The 19,606-nt window shown below is 40.4% G+C and overlaps 1 protein-coding gene across 3 annotated transcripts in view; it reads right to left on the bottom strand.

Moving 5' to 3' along the window:
- The window catches only part of SLC38A1 (solute carrier family 38 member 1), an 82,200-nt gene that overhangs the window by 30,961 nt on the left and 31,633 nt on the right, over window positions 1–19,606 (bottom strand). For all 3 annotated transcript variants that reach the window (XM_017529601.2, XM_017529612.2, XM_017529624.2), the window contains 2 exons: window positions 17,371–17,446; window positions 16,962–17,077 (listed from right to left, as the gene is read on the bottom strand). In XM_017529601.2, coding sequence (XP_017385090.1) covers window positions 16,962–17,077; window positions 17,371–17,446 — 192 coding nt within the window. The remainder of the gene's footprint in view (window positions 1–16,961; window positions 17,078–17,370; window positions 17,447–19,606) is intronic.

Genomic DNA, 19,606 nt, shown 5'->3' with positions numbered 1-19,606 from the left:
CCTAGCCGGACACACAAAAGGAGGCTGTGGGTGGCTTTGGTCTGTAGGCTGCCCCTTGCTGACCCCTGATATAGATGCACATCTTTGATATTATGCGCCTGACATAATGTGAAGTCTGTGGCCAGAGAACAAAGCAAAACTAACTGACCCACAAAGGAGCAGTATTCCAATTAAACCAACTACCACTCTGTGAATAATAATTGTCAAGCTAACCTTGAAAATCCAACTCTCTGCACCATACTTAACCTGCTCTATTGTGCTAACATGCACCTGGCCTACTGTAAACCAGATGAGTGAACAGAGAAGGCATTCTATGAATCATGGAAGCGAATAATGCTGTTAAACCCATAGCCAGTATAGTTGTCTGTTGCAGGCTAAGAAAAATACACTGTACCAAAATACAGGTCACACTGTTGTCCTTGGATAACACCAAAGCACCTGATGCAACTCAGCATAAATAGGACTGAGTGAATTAAGTGTATATACTCTTGTGCATTGGCCATGCACGCACATGCGTGCATGCATGCACACACACATACTCATACACACCCCTTCCTCTCTGGGGCCAGGAGAATTGAATTCTTAGAACCCCCTTATCAGACACAGGTGACTCATAAACTAGCAACAGCTGCTCAACTTTTAAAAACAATGAGTGGGACTCATCTCCTACTCATGCCAACTCTTTCTGTTTACAAAATAGGCACTCATTGTTAGCACAACACTAACCACTTTCCCATTTCCCTATTTCTGAAAAGCTTCTTAACCCAGTGGATTTCAATAGAGTTCAATGGCACTGCCACTGTCCTTTTTCCATGTATTTCAAATGTTGGCAAGCCTGAATGTGCCATTTCTCCCTCTCCCGGGTTATTACTCCCAAACAAGAGACTCTGATGCCAATGATTTTTGCTCCCAGCCAAAGGACAATTTTCTCTTCAAATCATTTCTAAGGAACTGTAACTATAACTCAAAGAATTTTTAAAACAAGAAACTGATTGGCAAGAGGAAGGATGAATGTGACTAGCCCCATGGACCTCCTAGGATCATCCAGAAAAGCAGAGTTTCCTTGTTGACTTCCTCTTAACTGCTCTGTCTCTAGATCACAAGGTCCAGTTTGGTCTTTCCTAAGGAGGCAAAGAACTGCTCACTTAGGAATGCACAGAGGAGATGACTTACCATTTATAAGGAATAACTTGATAAATAGCACACAGACCATCTTTGTTGCTACTGAGAGCAAAATTATTATCTTGGTAGGTATCATTCAAACTTTTTGGAATATACATAAAGTAGTAAAGCAATGACAGTTCAAGAACAGGCAGAGTATTATAAAGGTACACTGCAATCTTAGTGTTACTTGGTGGAATTTGCTGAAAAATATTTAGAGAATCAGAAAGTGATGCTGGTGCAGTTGGTTAAGAATATAATTCTCCTGATAGAATGAGAAGACTGTTTTTGTGATGGGATAATAATGATCAAATTCCTATAATGTGTGAACAAGGAGTTAGGGCAATATGTTGATGGGTCTATAGTTCTATTTATATTTACCTCTATGTAGGCTCAGTGGTAAAACATGAAATTTAAAGAGACAGGGGACCTGGTAGTCTAATCTCAGTTTGCAGAGACACTCATATTTTTAGACTTATCCTTACTGGAAGGGATATTTACTGGTCTGTTTGTAAACATGGATCATAGCCAATACAATGGTGCATTGTTTTGATGGTAGAATAATTACAAATGGTCCACAAAGGCAAATACTGAGAGACAGACAGAGACAGGGAGAGAAAGCCAGAGGTTTCACCCACAATTACGTAAATAATCCACCAAAGAGAAGGTAATTGCTATAACTGTCAATGACAATCACCACTGTCCTTTTCCCAAATAGCAATGTTAAATGTGTGCTCTGAATAAAGAGACCCCCACCCCCCTGCCAAACAAGCTTTGTGTGAGCAACATGGTTGTTTATTCATCTGGGTGCGGGTGGGCTGAGTCCAAAAAGAGAGTCAGCAGAGGGTGGTGGGATAGGAGTTGGTTTTGTAGGTTTGGGGTAGGCAGTGGAAAGTTACAGAAGTTACAGTTCAGGGCAGTTTTTGCAAGCTGGGAGGGGGTCATAGAGTCTGCAGTCACGAGGTTGACCTATCAGTTGAGGAAAGTCAGTTACAGAGTCCAGTTGCCTTATCAGTTGAGGCAGGAATAAGGAACAATAGAAGAATGTCTCAAAGTTAATTAGGCACCACTGGGGTTGATTATTCTTCTTTTTGTGGTTTTCCAGTTACTTCAGACTTTCTAGTTCCAGGAACTCATCTGGAGTATACATGCAGGTCACAGAGGTTACCATGGCATAATCCATGTTTTTCCTGTTTTTTTTTATATTAGTAATATAAAGGAAAAGAAATGAAAAGTGGAGGGCAGTGGAATATTAGGAAGGCCGGCACAGAGGGGTGATGAGGTGATGTTTCTCAGGGCTTCTCTGAGTGGCATTGGGGGCAGCACAGAAACCAAAAAATGGGAAAGAATTTAGACTGCTGGGAGATCTCAGGGCAAGGGGTGATAATGTGGGGTTGTTAGAAGGAGCATTTGTCATATTGACTGATGGTTATCGCTTGTATATGATTTTGTAGGAATTGAGAGATTAATCTGAAAACACAGGGTCCAAATAAGAGAAGGAGAAAGTTAGATATCAGAGGACTAAGGACTGGAAGAAGCCATGACACCCAGTTAGAGAGTGTCCCGTGAGTCCAGCCAGGTCCATTTGCCTGATTAGCAAGCTTTTGGGCTCTGTCTTTTAATCTATTGATGGCATCATATATGAGGCTGGACAGATCTACATAAAAAGAGTATTCTTTGCCGGGCGCGGTGGCTCACGCCTCTAATCCCAGCACTTTGGGAGGCCGAGGCGGGTGGATCACGAGGTCAAGAGATCGAGACCATCCTGGTCAACATGGTGAAACCCCGTCTCTACTAAAAATACAAAAAATTAGCTGGGCATGGTGGCGCATGCCTGTAATCCCAGCTACTCAGGAGGCTGAGGCAGGAGAATTGCCTGAACCCAGGAGGCGGATGTTGCGGTGAGCCGAGATCGCGCCATTGCACTCCAGCCTGGGTAACAAAAAGTGAAACTCCGTCTCAAAAAAAAAAAAAAAAAAAGAGTATTCTTCATTTAGGAATATGCAAAGACTTCCTTTTTCAGCAGTCAGTAAATCAAGACCTCTGTGGTTTTGGAGAAAAACTGCAGCTAGGGAATTTAGTTGAGCTTGAAGAAGGGATAGTGATTGAGTTAATTCTACAATGCTAGCAGAGAAATCATTAGAGAGGCTATGGAAGGTGACAATTGAAGTGGTAAGGCCTGTTATACCTGTACCGAGTAACCCTACAAGTAAGGGGATCAATGGAATAATCTGCTTATGTCATGTCGGGACCACAAGGGGGACAGGGAGGCTTTTGTCTCTGTTGGCAAACTGAATTTTGGGAGTAAAGAAAACTAGGATACAAGTGCCAATCCAGTTGGTAGGAAGGCAGATGTAAGAAGAACCACAGAGGAAAAAAAGTCCTTGTCTTAGACAGAACTGAAAGTGTAAACTGAAAAGAGAAAGTGTTCTGAGGGGGCTGGGGCCTTGGATCCAAATGCCAAGGGAACCAGCAAGGGCTGCAGCTGTTAAAAGTTATAGTGGGGTTTGATAGGAGAGGCAATCATTCATCATTATTAACAAGGCTAGGTATAAGCAGGCAGGAAGAGGGATCTGGAGGAGAGTATGATGAGCAAAGGGAGGGCAGTCAAGGATGGAGTGAGAGACAGGGTAAATGCCTACCTAGGCAAAACTTGAAGTTTATTTACCAAGCTTGTGTAGGGGAATATCAATGGGCCTGATGTGTAGAAAAAGGAGGGGGTCTGAGAAAGCCCTGAAGAGCAGTAGAGTGACAGATAGAACACTGAGATGTGATTGTTTTGAGAATGGACTTCCATGATGGAAAAGAAATAAGGCGTTTTAAAGACGAGTTAGGGGCTTGTACTTTACGTGGAAATGGTTATGAAAGGATGAGAAAATAGAGTGAGCTTGTGAGGCAGGGAGGAGGAACTTCCCATGGTGTAAGAACCATTTGTCTTGTGTAGGAAGCGACTGGTAAAGTGAGTTTTTGTAGGAAGAATAGGTAAGGGAGATAGATGAGAAGGAAAAATACTGGCCTTGTAGGGGAGATACTGGCGTGTTCACTGCTTCTTTGGCTGTTTTGTTGCCTAAGGCATTTCCTTGGGCAATGGGGTCTGATGGTTTTTGGAGTTCTCTGCAGTGGATAACTCCAGCCTTGGCTGGGAGGAGAGTGGCCTTAAGAAGGGCCCTTATTAAGGGGGCATAGATAATAGAGGATCCCTGTGTGGTGAGAAAACCTTTTTCTGCCCATACGCAGCATAGTGGTATAGGATGTGGAAGGCGTATTTAGAGTTAGTATAGATATTGAAATGTAGTCCTTTGGCAAGAGTTAGAGCATGGGTTAAGGCAATTAGCTCAGCTTGCTGAGAAGTGGTGGAGTGGGGAGTATGGCAGCCTCAATAATAGATGAGTAGGATACAACAGCATAATGAGCTTTGGCCAGTGTCAACCGACTGGGCTTTGAAGAACTGCCACCAACAAACCATGTGTGGTCTGGGTCTGGAATAGGAAAGAGAAATATAGGGAAATGGGGAGGATGCTATATGGATTAGGGAGATAGTCATGGGGTTCAGGGTTTGTGCTGGGTATTAAGTGAGAAGCTGGGTTAAAGTCAGGACCAAGAGCAATGGTTACTGTGGGTGTTTCCATGAATAGTGAATAGAGTCAGAGGAGGCGAGGGGCAGATAGTATGTGTGTAAGGTGTGAAGAGGAAATTAAACTTTGGAGGTTGTGAGAGCTGTAGAGGGTTAAGTGGGGTGTAGCCTATACTTTAAAGGGATTCTGGGAGTATTACGGCTGTGGCACATAAACATGATGGCCAACCTAGGACTGTGAGGTCAAGCTGTTTAGACAAGAAGGTAACTGGTCGTGGGCCTGGCTCGTGTGTAAGAACTCTGACTGCACAGCCTTTCATTTCTACCATGCTAAGGGAGAAGGGTTGGGAGGAGTTGGGGAATGCTAGTGTAGGGGCTGTTTCTAAGGCTTTCTTTAGAGAACAAAAGGTAGAATGGGGGAAGGATTTGGGGTCTACAGGGTCAGCTAAGTTTCCTTTTGTAAGTTTATATAGTGGTTTGGTTAGGAGGGCAAAACCTGTTATGCAGAAGCAAAAATAACCTGGGAAAGGGCTTGCCAAATGTAATGAGGGCTTTCTTGGAAACCTTGGGGAAGAATGGTACAGGTTAACTGCTGGGACTGGTGGGTGTCGGGGTCAGTCCAAGGAAAGGTAAAAAGAGGCTGAGAAGAGGGGTGTAAGGGGATGGTGAAAGAGGAGTCTTTCAGGTCAATGGAATAGTGGAAGGGGTTATGGAAGACAGGAGGGTATAAGGGTTTGGTACAACAGGATGGATGGGAAATACAGTCTGATTAATGCGGCAGAGGTCTTGGACTAGTCTGTTGGATTTGTCTGGTTTTTGGACAGGTAGAAGACAGGAATTGTACGGAGTGTTAGTGGGAACTAAAAGGCCATGTTGTAGTAAATAACAGGCTTGAGTAATAACAGGCTTCAGGCCTTTTAAGGCTTGTGCTGAAATGGGATACTGGCGCTGGGCAGGATGAGGTTGGTTAGGTTTTTTGAGTGACTTGTAGCAAGAGATGGGGAGGTGGTATCCCGCACCCTAGGGTTAAGGCAGGGGGGCATAAGGGGAGCTACTGAGGGAGGTAAAGGTTCGGGGAAGAGGGTTGCGATGACGTGTGGCTGTAGCCCAGGAACAGTTAAGGAGGCAGACAATTTTGTTAGGATGTCGGCCTAACAGGGGAACTGGACAATTGGGGATGATTAGGAAAGAATGCGGAAAGGAGTGCTGGTCTTATTGACACCAGACTTGGGGAGTTTTGAGAGGCCTGGAAGCCTTGCCATCAATTCCCACAACAGTTATGGAGGCCAAGGAGACAGGTCCTTGAAAAGAAGGCAGTGTGGAATCGGTGGTCCCTGTATTAAGAAGGGGATGGACTTACCCTCCACCATAAGAGTTACCCAAAGCTTGGTATCCGTGATGGTCCAGGGGGCTTCCGAGATGTTCAGGCATGGTATCAGAACTTCAGCCGCTAAGCCAGTATCAGGAAAACAGTCAGCCTGAGGGCCTTGGGGTTGGGCTCCTGGAGCCTTAGTGACAACAGTTTGAGTTGGGCAGTCCAACTTTTCGTGGGGCCCTGCACAGATGGGACACAGCTTAGGAGGAATGCTGGGCTGCGAGCATTTCTTGGCCCAGTGGCCAGGTTTCCGACACTTGAAGCAAGGTCCAGGAGGGGCTCTGGATGCTGCAGTCTGGGTGCTTGGAAGTCTTTGTGAGCCAGTGGTGTGGCTGGGGTTTGTCTTACAGCAGAGGCAAGCAACTGTAGTTCTGAGATGTGCTGCCACCGGGCAGCCCCTTTGCTATTATGGAACACCATGAAGGCGAGGTTGATTAATTCCTGTTGTGGGGTTTGAGGACCAGATTCTAATTTCTGTAACTTTTTAATGTCAGGGCTTCAGGGGTGAGAGTAGAAGTAAGGATGACAATTTAAGTCACTCCAGGTGAGATTATAGGACTGGATTAAGTATCACAGCATCTGATGAAAAGGAGCTGATTTGGGAAAGCTTGGATCAAGAGAAAGAATGTGCATCCTAACTATGCCTTCAGCTCCAGCCACCTCTTGAAAGGGGAATTGTTGGGCAGGGGCAGAGGAGTTAGCAGTGGGACTAAACTGTAAGCTGGACCAGGTATGAGGTGGGGAGGTGGCAGTAGGGGCATAAGGAGGTAGGTTGTGGGCAGAGGAAGAGGAGGGTGGCTCGGAGGGTTTAGGGCCCGGATTGGGTTCTGGTTCAGACTGGCAGGGAGGAGAAAGGTCAGAAGGGTCGATGGACAAGAAGGATTCTGGGTCACCAGCAGAGGCAGGAGGGGCAGGCAGAAGGGAGAGAAGGAAAATTTGGGACAGCATTGAAAGCAGAGATTAGGGAGGGATTGGAGTGTAAAAAACTGCCTGGATATTGGGCACCTTAGACCATTTGCCCATTTGTTGAAAAAAATTGTTTAGGTCTCGTGGAAGAGAAGAATCAAAAGTCCCATTTTCTGGCCATTAGGAACCATTGTCTAATTTGTATTGAGGCCAGGCCGTGTTACATTAAAAATAAATAAATAAATAAATAAAAATGAGAAGTTTAGGTTTCAGATTGGACAACAGTTGAAGAGGTTTTAGGTTTTTTAGGACACAGCCTAGAGGCAAAGACAGAGGAATAGAGGGCAGAATATTGCCCACAGCAAAGGAAATAAGTTTCAAGGAAAGGAGTAGAGATGAGAAGAAGGAGCGAGCAGCTACCAGGGTTTTCAGTAGGCATCCCTGACTGATTCCTCAGCTCTAATTTCGGTGAGTGATCAATGCAGGTGTCCCACAATTGACCAGACACCAAGGGAAGACTGACTTCTCAAGTCCATGACCAACGTTGGAGTTTTTGAGGGCACAGATAAAGAGTGTCTCCTTTGGCTCTACTAAGAGAGGGAGACTTGTCTCTTTTTCTCTACTTGGAGAAGGATTTAAAGGAAAAGAGAGAGAAACAGGGAGAGACTTGTCTCCTTTCTCTAAAGGAAAAGAGAAGGAAAGAGGGAGAGAGAGAGAGAGACTGCTTACCCAATCTGAAGATGGCAAGAGAGCTGTTCGACATGCTAAGTGTGAGCTGCTAGTCTGGTCTCATGTGTTGAGGTCTCAGGTGGATCTCTTCCCAGAGTGGGAATGGGGACAGGGGATGTGTAAGGTTTATTGCTGAGGTAAAATGAGGAAACTGAGGGAAGTATAAGAAAATGAGAAGCTAATTTATTCAGCTCCTGGGCAAGGTTCTTGGTCCAGGAAGGGGCCAAAGAAGTCACGCCCAGCTGTTTAGGGCATGGGGTTTTATGGGGATGGAAGGCAATTGATTGGCTATTGGGGAAACAAAGCGAAGGCAATTTTATTGGCTGTTAAGAAGGAGGAAATACCTGGAACTAGCTGCTATTGGTAGGCAGCGGGACCTTGGGTAAGTGGGCCTTGATTGGCTATTGGGGAAACAAAGTGAAGGCAATTTTATTGGCTGTTAAGAAGCAGGAAACACCTGGAGCTAGTTGTTATGCGTAGGCGGGTGGGACTTTGAGTAAGTGGGCCTGCTGGGGGTGTACAGAGCAGACTGTTACTGGGCAGCGTCTGATGGGGCTTCTTTAAAAAAATTTTTTTGCAGGGTTTTTTAACAGCAGGCTAGGGGTTAAATGAATAATTTAGTGCTGAATGTGGGCTTGGGTTTGGTACGCGGAGGCAGGTGCGGGGAAGCTATGCGGCGAGGCCAGATAACGAGCTTGGGTGATGACGTAGTTATCAGGCACGGAGAGAAATTGATGTGTCCGTTTAACCCTCTGCGAGGCAGCTGGCCTTACAGGATGGGTCTCCCAAAGGAGTACCCTTGTCCCAGGTTTCAGCACCAAATGTTAAACGCGCGCTTTGAATGAAGAGACCCCCCAAACAGGATTTGTGTGAGCAACATAGCTGTTTATTCACCTGGGTGCGGGTGGGCTGAGTCCAAAAAGAGAGTCAGTGGAGGGTGGTGGGATAGGAGTTGGTTTTATAGGTTTGGGGTAGGCAGTGGAAAATTACAGAAGTTACAGTTCAGGGCAGTTTTTACAAGCTGGGAGGGGGTCATAGGGTCTGGAGTCATAAGGTTGACCTGTCAGGTGAGGAAGGTCAGTTAAAAAGTCTAGTTGTCTTATCAGTTGAGGCAGGAAAAGGGAAAAATAGAGGAATATCTCAAAGTTAATTAGATGCTTCAGGGGTTGATCATTCTCCTTTTTGTGGTTTTCCAGTTACTTCAGACTTTCTAGTTTCAGGAACTCATCTGGAGTGTATGTGCAGGTCACAGAGGTTACCATGGCATAGTCTAAGGTGCAGTCAGTCAACCTAAAAGACCTTTCAAGCAATTCAACAACAAATGCTGTTTTGCAACACCAACCTCATCTAGTATTTCTTAGCAGTCTCAGAACTATTTTAAATTTTCAAATGAAGGAGGCATTCCTAGGAAAGTAAATAATAAGCAGCCAGTCCCATCCTGACTTTGTGATTGTTATCACCACATCTCCACAACCTACTAAAAATTTGAGGGTGAACTAAACCTTTCAGTTGATCGTTTTCCTCCCTGATAAATTTGCAACAATCATGAGAGCCACTGTTTTGCCCTAAAGCCTTGTTTCTGATTTTGCAAAATCTAATTCTTACATATCCATTCACTCATTTCAGTAAGACTTTACTGACAAGCAGTGCAAACACTGTTCTATGTCTTGTTATGGGGAGAAGGATGATTTCAACAAGAAGGAATTTGGCATTAATCCTGCCCTTGTAGGGTTCAGTGTTCAATTGGGAAGGTAAAATGTATGCCTAAATAATGGAAGTGATACTTACTGTTAAAAAGATAAAAATTACACTGAAAGGAAAGGAAGAGAGATCTCCCTTCCACCTGGGAGGATTAGACAAGCAGTTTTGGAGGAGATAACATCTGATCTAGGCCTTCCAGGACCATGAGGATTCAGAAGACAGAGATGAGACTGGGTAGGGGTGGGCTGGTGGAAAGACTGAGATAATGGTTTCGAGGCAGGCAGCCACTACAGAAAAGGGAAGATTAGTGTGGCAGAAGCTGAGGTCATCTGAAGGGAGAAGAGGTTGAAAACACAGTCTGGAACAAGTGGCACAGCATTGACAGAGTCTTCATCCTAGCTCTCATGGTCTAACTATCTACACCAAAAATGTATTTTCGTTCTCAAGGTTTTAGTGGATAAAAGGAAAAGGAAAAAATCTTATTGCATTGGTGTTAAGTTCTTCAAAAACCAATTTTTTTCTAAATAGCTTTTTTTCCTCTAAATGCACATGATAAAAATAAATTTAAAGAATCTAAGCTTTCCATCTCTACTCCCATCTCTAGACCCTTTCTCACTCTCCAGAAGTAAACAATGTCAACAGTTTTCTTACATACCCTCCCCAAATATTCTGGGCTATATAATGTATACATATAGACACACCCTCCTTCATGCTGACTTCCACCCAATATTCAGTTTGTGTTCATGTAATAGTACTGTGCTACACAGTATTAATAATACTATGTTTTTGCTATTACTTCATGTTTAATTCTTAATAACGAAATGTTTAGTTACTTCTTTGAAAGGAATTGAGTTCAAGGGCTCCTGAAAGCAGCGGGAAATCTTAAATTGCACATGCAGGAACCCACATGACAAATATGAAGCAGCTGAGAGGTTTATTGTTTTGCAATATACTTTAGGCATACATTTTACTTGTTGTGAACAGGAACCTGACATCCCTGGTCTACAGTTTGGTACACTTGATATTGCCAAGCTGTTTTCATGACAATAGAGGGGATGGTTATTGGTGGAACACTAGCAAGATAATTCAGGAACACTGACTGATTTTATAAAGTGATTTTAAAGCTCCATTATTTTGGAAAGTAAAAGGTAAGTACCAACTTGCAAGCATCCATTGATAAGAATAAAGTTTTTCTCAAGTTGCATAGTAATAATGCAAGTTTGGTGTCTGAAGAAGGCATCACCAAAGGCAGTATAGTGTTTTAGATCACATGGCTCTAGAATCAAGCAAGCCTGGATGGGACCCTGGCTCCCCTACCTTCTACTGTGTGATCACAGGTAAGTTATTAAGCCTTATTTTACAGTTACTTTATCAGTAAAATGGGCTAATACCTACCTCATAATGTTGTTGGTGGGGATTAAGATAGTGTAGCATGTATAGATACTGTACAATAAACGTTAACGATTATTTAGTGACTACCTAATACTAACTGTAGTATTTTAACAAATACCTACTATACAGTATGTACTACATACAACACACTACTATTACTCTCTCCATCTCTCTTTCTCTCTCATATTCACATACACACACACACACACACACCACTCATTTATTCCTCATAGCAGCTCTATGCATTAGTACTAATAAAAGTCTTTTTGCATGCCACTTTTCAAAGTCTGTTTTTAGATAAATTATCTTTTTCATTCCCACAACCACAACACAAATCAGATAGAAAATGGAAAACAAGAATCCAGAAGGTCTGAAATTATAGTCAACCAAATAAAATTTAAACTGTTGTTGTACACACATTGTACTGTTGTTTCAAAATTAATATTTCAAAGAGATTATTCACAAACTCGGTGTTAATAATAAACTGATATCTCAAAATTGGCATGAATTCTACCTTCACTTTTCATGGTTTTCAACTTAATGACTACATTATTAAAATAACAATACATGTTAAGAAGTTATGGAAATATAAAAAGTATTCATTGTTTTATCAGATTCTGTGTAGTGTAATAAACATCACACTTACCTAGGAATGTGAAGAGATGTGTTCTAGACATTAATTTCCTATAAAATGTCTGCCTTTACTAGAAATCTTTAGAAAATATAACAAAACAAAATCCACTATTCTTCCATGTCAATATTGATTTTTAATCCCTACTTCTGCTATGAAGGAGCTATGGGGAAAACTCAAATAAAGAAGAAGTTATGGTGGCAGGAAATTTCTTCAGCATCTGTTGCCTTTTATTAGGGTCCTCACTCCTAGGAAAACAGTTCAACAAGAATTCTTTACCCTTCTTGTTGAACTGTTTTCCTAGGAGTGAAACAGTGTACTTGTGCCTCAGTACATCCCTGACTTGCAGCCTCAGGGTCCAGCCCCACTTTGTTCCCTATAGAGCATATATACCTGCAGAACAATGATAAATCAAGAGTCCCCACCAGCATCCTCAGAATTCAGGAAAATGCAAAATCCAGCACCATTCTTACAAAAGGGCAGGACTCACTGAATCTAACTGAATTAGAGTATGTTATACAGGGAGGACAGCCATTAAAAGTAGGTCAAAAAAATGAGCCACAACCTCATCCAAGAAAAAGAAATCACACCAACAAGTTTCCAGAGGACCCCAGAGAAGGCTCCACACCCAGCCTCAGGGAGACACCGAGGAGCCTTCCCAGCTGCCGGTCCAAAGAAGCCTGGACAGTCTTGGACTCCTTTCCTGTGTTGGCCAATGTGAGTCTGGAATGGAGCCCTGTACCAGATAAAATATCTTAATCCTGCCAACTGCTTCTTGGCCTTGAGCAGCTGTAGGAACAGCTGGTTTTACAACAGTCACAGAGTGAGTCCTTGTCCTGAGGTAGGAGAGTCCTAAGTTTAGTAAGAAACTTAAAATTTGAGTCTTTGTACAACAAACTTCATGAGCTTCAGCCTGAAGTCTTGGTGTGTTGCGCTTGTTATCCATGCATCTTGCAAATAACTAAATGATCTATAATAGTTTCATCCAGGAGAAATCTTCCTTCAACTATAAAATCAAATTTTTCCAATTTCCCGCTTTAATTAGACACTAAAGTGTCATGAGATAGGAGATCAGTTATTCCTCAGCCAGTATAGTTAAAAATCAATTGAATTCCAGGAGTAGCAAATTGAATACAAGAACTTACTCCTGCTCCCTTGATCTCCCAATAAAAAGATTTAATTCTTCTTTAAGCCATAAAGCTTCTAGGATAGCACATAAGAGTAGAAAATAATGAAATTTTGAAAGCTGGAAAGCAGACAGAATTGAACCATAAATTGACAGTGGAAAAAGCCAAGACCCACTCAGTTTACCTCACAGAATCTCTAAAAGGCACTGCTGGCATGACTGAAAGTAGGGGACAATTAAAGGGATGAGCTAAAATAGTGAGGCTCTGTTGAACTTCTTTCAAGAAATAGCTAGATTCCTTAGACCAGTTTCTACTCTCTGAAGCTGAGTGGTTGGTCCGCTCCCATCCTGGCAACAATCTGAAGATATGTTCTCTGGAAAGTATAAAATATATGTTTCTAGGTGAGAGAATTAGGCACAATTTGTGAGGAAGCTTTCATACTCTAATGAAAACTGGGAACTGGGTGAACACATGTCATTTGGGATAATCATCCCAGCCCTTTCCCCCAGTTGGTTCCCAGAAGGATGGTAGTGAGGTCCAGCCCCCTAGAACAGGGGATTGGAAGCTCTTCTCTGGGTGATATGAAAAGCCAAAGAGAAGGGTCCTAGACAAACTGACCCTGGTGGTTCCCAAGTAAAGGGCTCGAGAGCATCCTAAGTGAAGCTATTGTGAATGAGCCCCGTTCATGTATGCCAGACTCAAATCAGCCTTGTTTCTCCCCATTCTTGAAGATAGCAGACAAAGAAGACCCATCTGACATCTGAGAAAAGAGTATAAAGTGAAAGAACCCGAAACAAGCAAAAATCAGCTTGTATCTCAGGGATACAAACAGCAAAATCCAGATTGTGGAAACCTTTACACAGATGGCACAGTTTCTTAAATAAATGGCACCAAATAAAAGGAGAGAAATGGGAAAATATAAATTTAAAAGGACTTAAAACACATGTCAACCAATTGCATTGTATGAACCTTATTTGAATACTGATTTGAACAACCCAGCTGTTTAAAAACATAACATGATTAGAACAATTTAAATACTGATTATATATTTTATGATATTAGGGAACTGTTGTTGACTTGTTTCTAGGTATGACATATTGAGTAAAAAGAGTCCTTATATTTTATATAAGGTATATACTAAAATATTTAGGGCTGAAATAATAAAATAGTTGAGATTTGCTTCAAGACAATCTTGGTGGGAATTGACTAAAGCAACCATCCATAGAAGGAAGGAAACATAGAAATCTTTTTCTACTATTCTACTTTATGTTTGAAATTTTTCATAATGGAGAAAAAACTATCATTAGAATCCTCAGAGAAGACAATGAAACTATAAAACAGAACCAAAATAATATTAAAAAGGAACATTCTTAGAGTTTTCAGGCTCTTATAAATAAAAAATAGTAACTGACAAAAAACATTCAATAAAGAGGGGAAAAATTGAGGACATATCCCAACAATTACAGTGAAACATTATAGAAATGAAAATAAAGGAAAGATTAAAAAAACTAGAGGACCAGTACAGAAGGTCCAAAATCTGGGGGTAGTAGTTCCAGAGACAGCAAAGAACAACAGAAGGGAGGAATCCATCAACACAATAATATAAAAAGAATTCCCCAAACTGAAGGCCCTGGATTGCTTTCTCTTTTTTTTTCTTTTGGTTTCCCTCTTGTTGCTTAGGCTGAAGTGCAGTGGTGCAATCTCGGCTCTCTGCAACCTCCACCTCCCAGGTTCAAGTGATTCTCCTGCCTCAGCCTCCAGAGTAGCTGGGATTACAGACACCTGCTACCATGCCTGGCTAATTTTTTGTATTTTTAGTAGAGACAACATTTCACCATATTGGCCAGGCTGGCCAGGCTGGTCTCAAACTCCTGAACTCAGGTGATCCACCTGCCCCTCAAAGCATTGGGATTACAGGTGTGAGTCACCATGCCTGGCCAAGGCCAAGGCCATGGATTTCTAAAAGAAGAGAATGCAGCCAGTGCCTGACACAAGTGATGAAAACAGGCCCACATCAAGGCACATTATTGTGAAACTGCAGGATATTGGAAACTAAGAGATTTGACAAGTTTCCAGGAAAAAAAAAAAAAAACTAACAAAACCTCGCTATACATAAAAGATCAGGAATCAGAAGCATATAGGACTTCACAATAGAAAAAAGCTAGAAGGAAATAGAGCAATACCCTCAAAATTCTGAAGGAAAATTATTTCTAGTATAAAGTTCTATATCCAGTCAAACTACAAATCAAAGGTAAAAGTAGAATAAAAATATTTTTCAGACATAAAGGTCTCAAAAATTTTATTTTCAGTCACCTTTTCTAAGCAATAACAGCAATAAGTAAATCCAGAAAGAGGAATAAATGGAATATAGGAAACAATGGATCTAGCAAAAAAAAGAGAGGTAAAGGAAATCCCCAGAAGGGTGGTCAAGAGAGATTCCCAAATTAAAGTTACCCTCTATACCTGAGTTTCTTTCTGTGAAACAGGAAAGTAACAATAGCAGCTACTTCATAGAATTATTGTTAAGGATTCTGCATAAAACACTTGGAGTAGTGCCTAGCACAAAGTGAGAGCTATGGGAGTTACTGATGATTGTTACTGTTGTTACAATCATCAAAGAATTGACTTTTTACTCTAGGTTAACTTATAAGTTGATATAGTATAATAACTTTAAAAAAAAATCAATGTAATACACATTCTGAATTGAACATATTCCCAGCTTTGGAGTGACAGAAAATAGTCACAGAATCATGGTGTTTTGGAGGTTGGCCTGGTTCTAAAATTTTTCTTGTACAACTTCCTTGTTTTGAAAAGGAAGAAACTGAAGCTCAGAGTGGCTAAGAAACTTGCTTAAAACTACTAGCATGGGGAGAAATGCCAGATATAGGTGATGGGGAGGAAGGCAGCAAATCACACTGTCATGTGTGTATCTATGCAACAATATTGCATGTTCTTCACATGTACCCCAAAACCTAAAATGCAATTAAAAAAAAAAAAAACTACATAGCCATTTAGGAGTTGGGAGTAGCACTCAGGTGTGTCATGTAAATACACTGAAAACCAGAAGTATAGCTCCTCAAGCTATCTACTGTCCTCAGAGAGTCAGAATTTCACATATATCAAAAAAAAAAAAATCACCATGGAAATATGTTATGCAATTCTGCCATATTATCCTAAAACCTGGCACTCAGCTCAAGCAGCAAAGGCAACTTAGAAAGATGCATTCAGGATGACAGAGGAGGCTAGAGTTAGGTTCTATAAATTAGGCTGACAATGTGGAAGACAATGTATCAAATTCACCATTTTACAGTCTTTTAAATTTGGAAAGGACATGTTAGTTTACACACAAAAGAATATTAATGCCTAACACAGGGCAGCATGGATAGGCATTTCTGTTCCCGGAATAATGGGATGCATAGTAATATTCTTCTGCGTTTTTGATGCATTTTTTGTAATATTTTTGATGCGTTTTTGAAAGAATATCCACAGTTTGTAGGATTAGTAACCATTTCGGTCACTGCTTCTAAGAAAATGATGCTCCTATCAAAAGGACATGGCAACAAGGACTATCTAGCCAGGCCAATGAAGAGCATGAGTTTTGAGTCAGGGAAAAAAAGGCAAGATCCTGGGAGAAGTGCTTTCTCCCTCACCTCACCACTGACACTCATGTGACTCTTGAGAGGGAATCAGGCTGGGTGAGAATTTTCTTAGCACGAATTCTATCATCTGTCTTAATCTTGTTCCAACTAAAAATAAGCTCTCCATACATTTCAGAAAGTCCCATGTAAGTTCTTTTTAAATAACTTTATCTCAACAGTTTGAGATAAAGTTATTTAAAAAGAAAATTGCCCATTTTCTTTTCATTGAATCTCAGCAGGAAAGTACATGCTAATTTCTCATCTTCAAAATACTGAAAATTTCTATGCTTCTTGAGTATTTATTACAAACAAATTTGTAATTGCCCTTCAATGTAGTACACACTTCACAGCAATCCAAATGCCAAAGTGGTGACTGGTGGGAGTTAAACACCTCTTAATATTTTAACTGAGATTTAAAGTAACAGGTAGACTCCAAAAGTATCAAAAAAAGTTATTTTCAAATGTTTTAATCCTTTTTACAAATGCTTATTCCAGTATTTTTGATTAATAAAAAGATTTTCTCCTCCTTCTTTGTTGTAAGCATTAGGTACATTTTGGAAAATCACTCAAGCAATAAATATCAAAGTATGTACTGGTAACTTAGCCAAGTTAATAAAAAAAAAGAAAGAAAACTATTTATAAATATTTCACATTTCTTCTATGTAATAAGAGAAACATACAAAAAGTTCAGTTTTAAAATGGAAAGTACTGGCACGTCAATACTCACAGAAAAAGTAGGATTCCAGTGTTTGCCAGGGCAAAGGCAAGTCCCAAAATCCCACTGCCCATAATGGCGTTGCTTAGGTTAAAAACAGACATGCCTAAGGAGGTTGTACCTGGAATCTGAATAAAGAAACAAACATTGACACTAAGGAAAATAATCCCCAGAAAGTTCATCAAGCCAAAGCCATTAATGCACTCTCAGGAATCAATATGGAAATAAAATTCAAGAAAATCCTTTCTTATTGATCTAGTTATTTCTTTTAATGGGTTTCAAGAGAAAATACATTAGGTATGAGGAATATCTTGGTGAATACAGGTAATTATGCTTCTTTTGGTATTATGCTACTTGAATTAAAAAGATCTGTCCCAATTTATATGATTAAAAAAACATACTTCATTATAATGATACTTACATATTCATCACATTTCTTTTTTTCCAAATGGCTGTTTGTGAGACTTCTTCTACTTTCACGATCAGAAATAAACTTGCTGTAAAGATATGCATAACATATTTAACCTTATGATAATGATTTGAAGCTTGACATCTTGACTAAATGATTTATTAATCACCAAAACATACATGAACACTTACCAGTCAGCTCTCTAAGAATTTACAGCCCTATTCAACCACCAACTGCCCCCAGCTTTTTTTTTTTTTTTTTTTTTGGCCAGTATGAGTGTCCACATTCTCATTTTACCAAACAAAATTTAAGTGCCCCAAGGGCAGGCACCTTGCCTCATTCATTTTTATATCCTTCACTCTACCTAGTACAAAACAATGCCAATAATCTGTGCTCATCTTGAGATGAAATAAAAGACAACCATAAGTCAAAAACAGCTAAGCATCTTGAATCATTTTAATAATAAATTTAAATACTATATATAACATAAATTAATTTTTGTATAGTTTTTCCTCTAAGTAGAAAATTAGATAATATCAAGACTACTATAAACCTGGTATTTAAAAGGATACTAGAGGCAGGTTTTCTTTTGAGCTCAGGTTCTTGGACTACAAAATTATTAAACAGGAATTCCCTCTCCCTTGCAGAAAAGAAAACAACTGTTTCACCATCAAATATTCCTTCAGCATCTGCTATATGCAAGTCACTGGAACAGGCATTGGGAAAACCTAGGGGCATGTAATAAATCATACAAGTAGGAGGTTATGGGAGCTCAGACTAGGAAATTATGGTGGGGAGAGGGGAATATGGTCCATGGTTAGGGTCAGAGCCAGGACTTTAAGAAAGCAAGATTTGAACTTCAGTTCAAATCCTCACTATCTTGGAGGGCCTGAGCATACTACCTTAGTTTCCTCATCTGGGAAACAGAAGTTAACACTATTACATTATCTTACCAAGTTATTGGGAGAATTAAATGAGAGAGCACATGTTAAACATCAGCACCTGGCACAGAGTAACAGGAATAGATGTTAGATGTTCCTCTCCATCGGGGAAATGGGACTTGAGATGGGAGCAATTCAGACAGGCTACATGAAGTAAATGATGTACAAACATATAGAAGTAAGAATTTAAAATGCTTTAAGAACCACAACATACATTCAGGATGAATATCAAAACTTTATAGCCTAAATATTTAATTTTTTAAAATTTGTGATTAGAAAACAAATGATTTTGTCAAAGGAAATCCAACAACAGATGTTGTCAAGGATGTGGAAAAAAAGGAATGCTTACACACCATTGGTAGGGACTTAAATAAATACAATCTCTATGGAAAACAGCATGGAGATTCATCAAAGAGCTAAAAATAGATCTACCATTCCATCTAGCAATCCTACTACTGGGTATCTACCCAAAGGAAAGGAAACTATTATATCAAAAAGATACCTGCATTCATATATTTATCACAGTACTATTCACTTTAGCAAAGTCATGGAATCAACCTAAATGTCCATCAACAGATGACTGGATAAAGAAAATACAGTGTAGATATATACCACAGAATACTATTTCGCCATAAAAAACAATAAAATCACGTCTTTTGCAGCAACATGGATAGAGCTGAAGGCTTACATGAAATGATTCAGAAACAGAAAGTCAAAACCCGAATGTTCTTACTTATAAGTGGGAGTTAAACAATGGGTCCATGTGGACACAGAGAGTGAAAAGTAGACACTGGAGACTCCAAAAGGTGGGAAGGTGGGAGGGAGCAGGGGATGAAATACTACCCACTGGGTACAATGTTTACTATTTTTAAAAGCCCAAACTTTACCACTACATAATATATTTGTGTACCACAACTGCACCTGTACCTCCTAAATCTATAAAAATATAAAATTAAAAGTCCATGCATAGGCAAACTGCTGCATGTATTAGTAAGATATGTTAGGGATGCTTTGTGACTCTTCTAGGTCTGGAAATTCAATTACCTGATCATGGTTACAACTAATGACAGTGAGTTTTTCATTAATAAATGTAAAACCACTTGAACTGGACTATTTTAATGAAGGATGCATATTTAAGCTGTATATTATATTTTCGTTTTTTTTTTTTTTTTTTGAGACAGAGTCTTAGTCACCCAGGCGGGAGTGCAGTGGTACAGTCTCCACTTCCCTGGCTCAGTAATTCTAGTGCCTCAGCCTCCCAAGTAGATGGGATTACAGCTGTGCACCACCATGCCCAGCTAATTCTT

Source organism: Cebus imitator, unplaced genomic scaffold (assembly GCF_001604975.1).
Source record: "Cebus imitator isolate Cc_AM_T3 unplaced genomic scaffold, Cebus_imitator-1.0 Scaffold2, whole genome shotgun sequence".
Classification (NCBI taxonomy): Eukaryota; Metazoa; Chordata; class Mammalia; order Primates; family Cebidae; genus Cebus; species Cebus imitator.
This window is presented reverse-complemented; position numbering and strand designations above follow the sequence as displayed.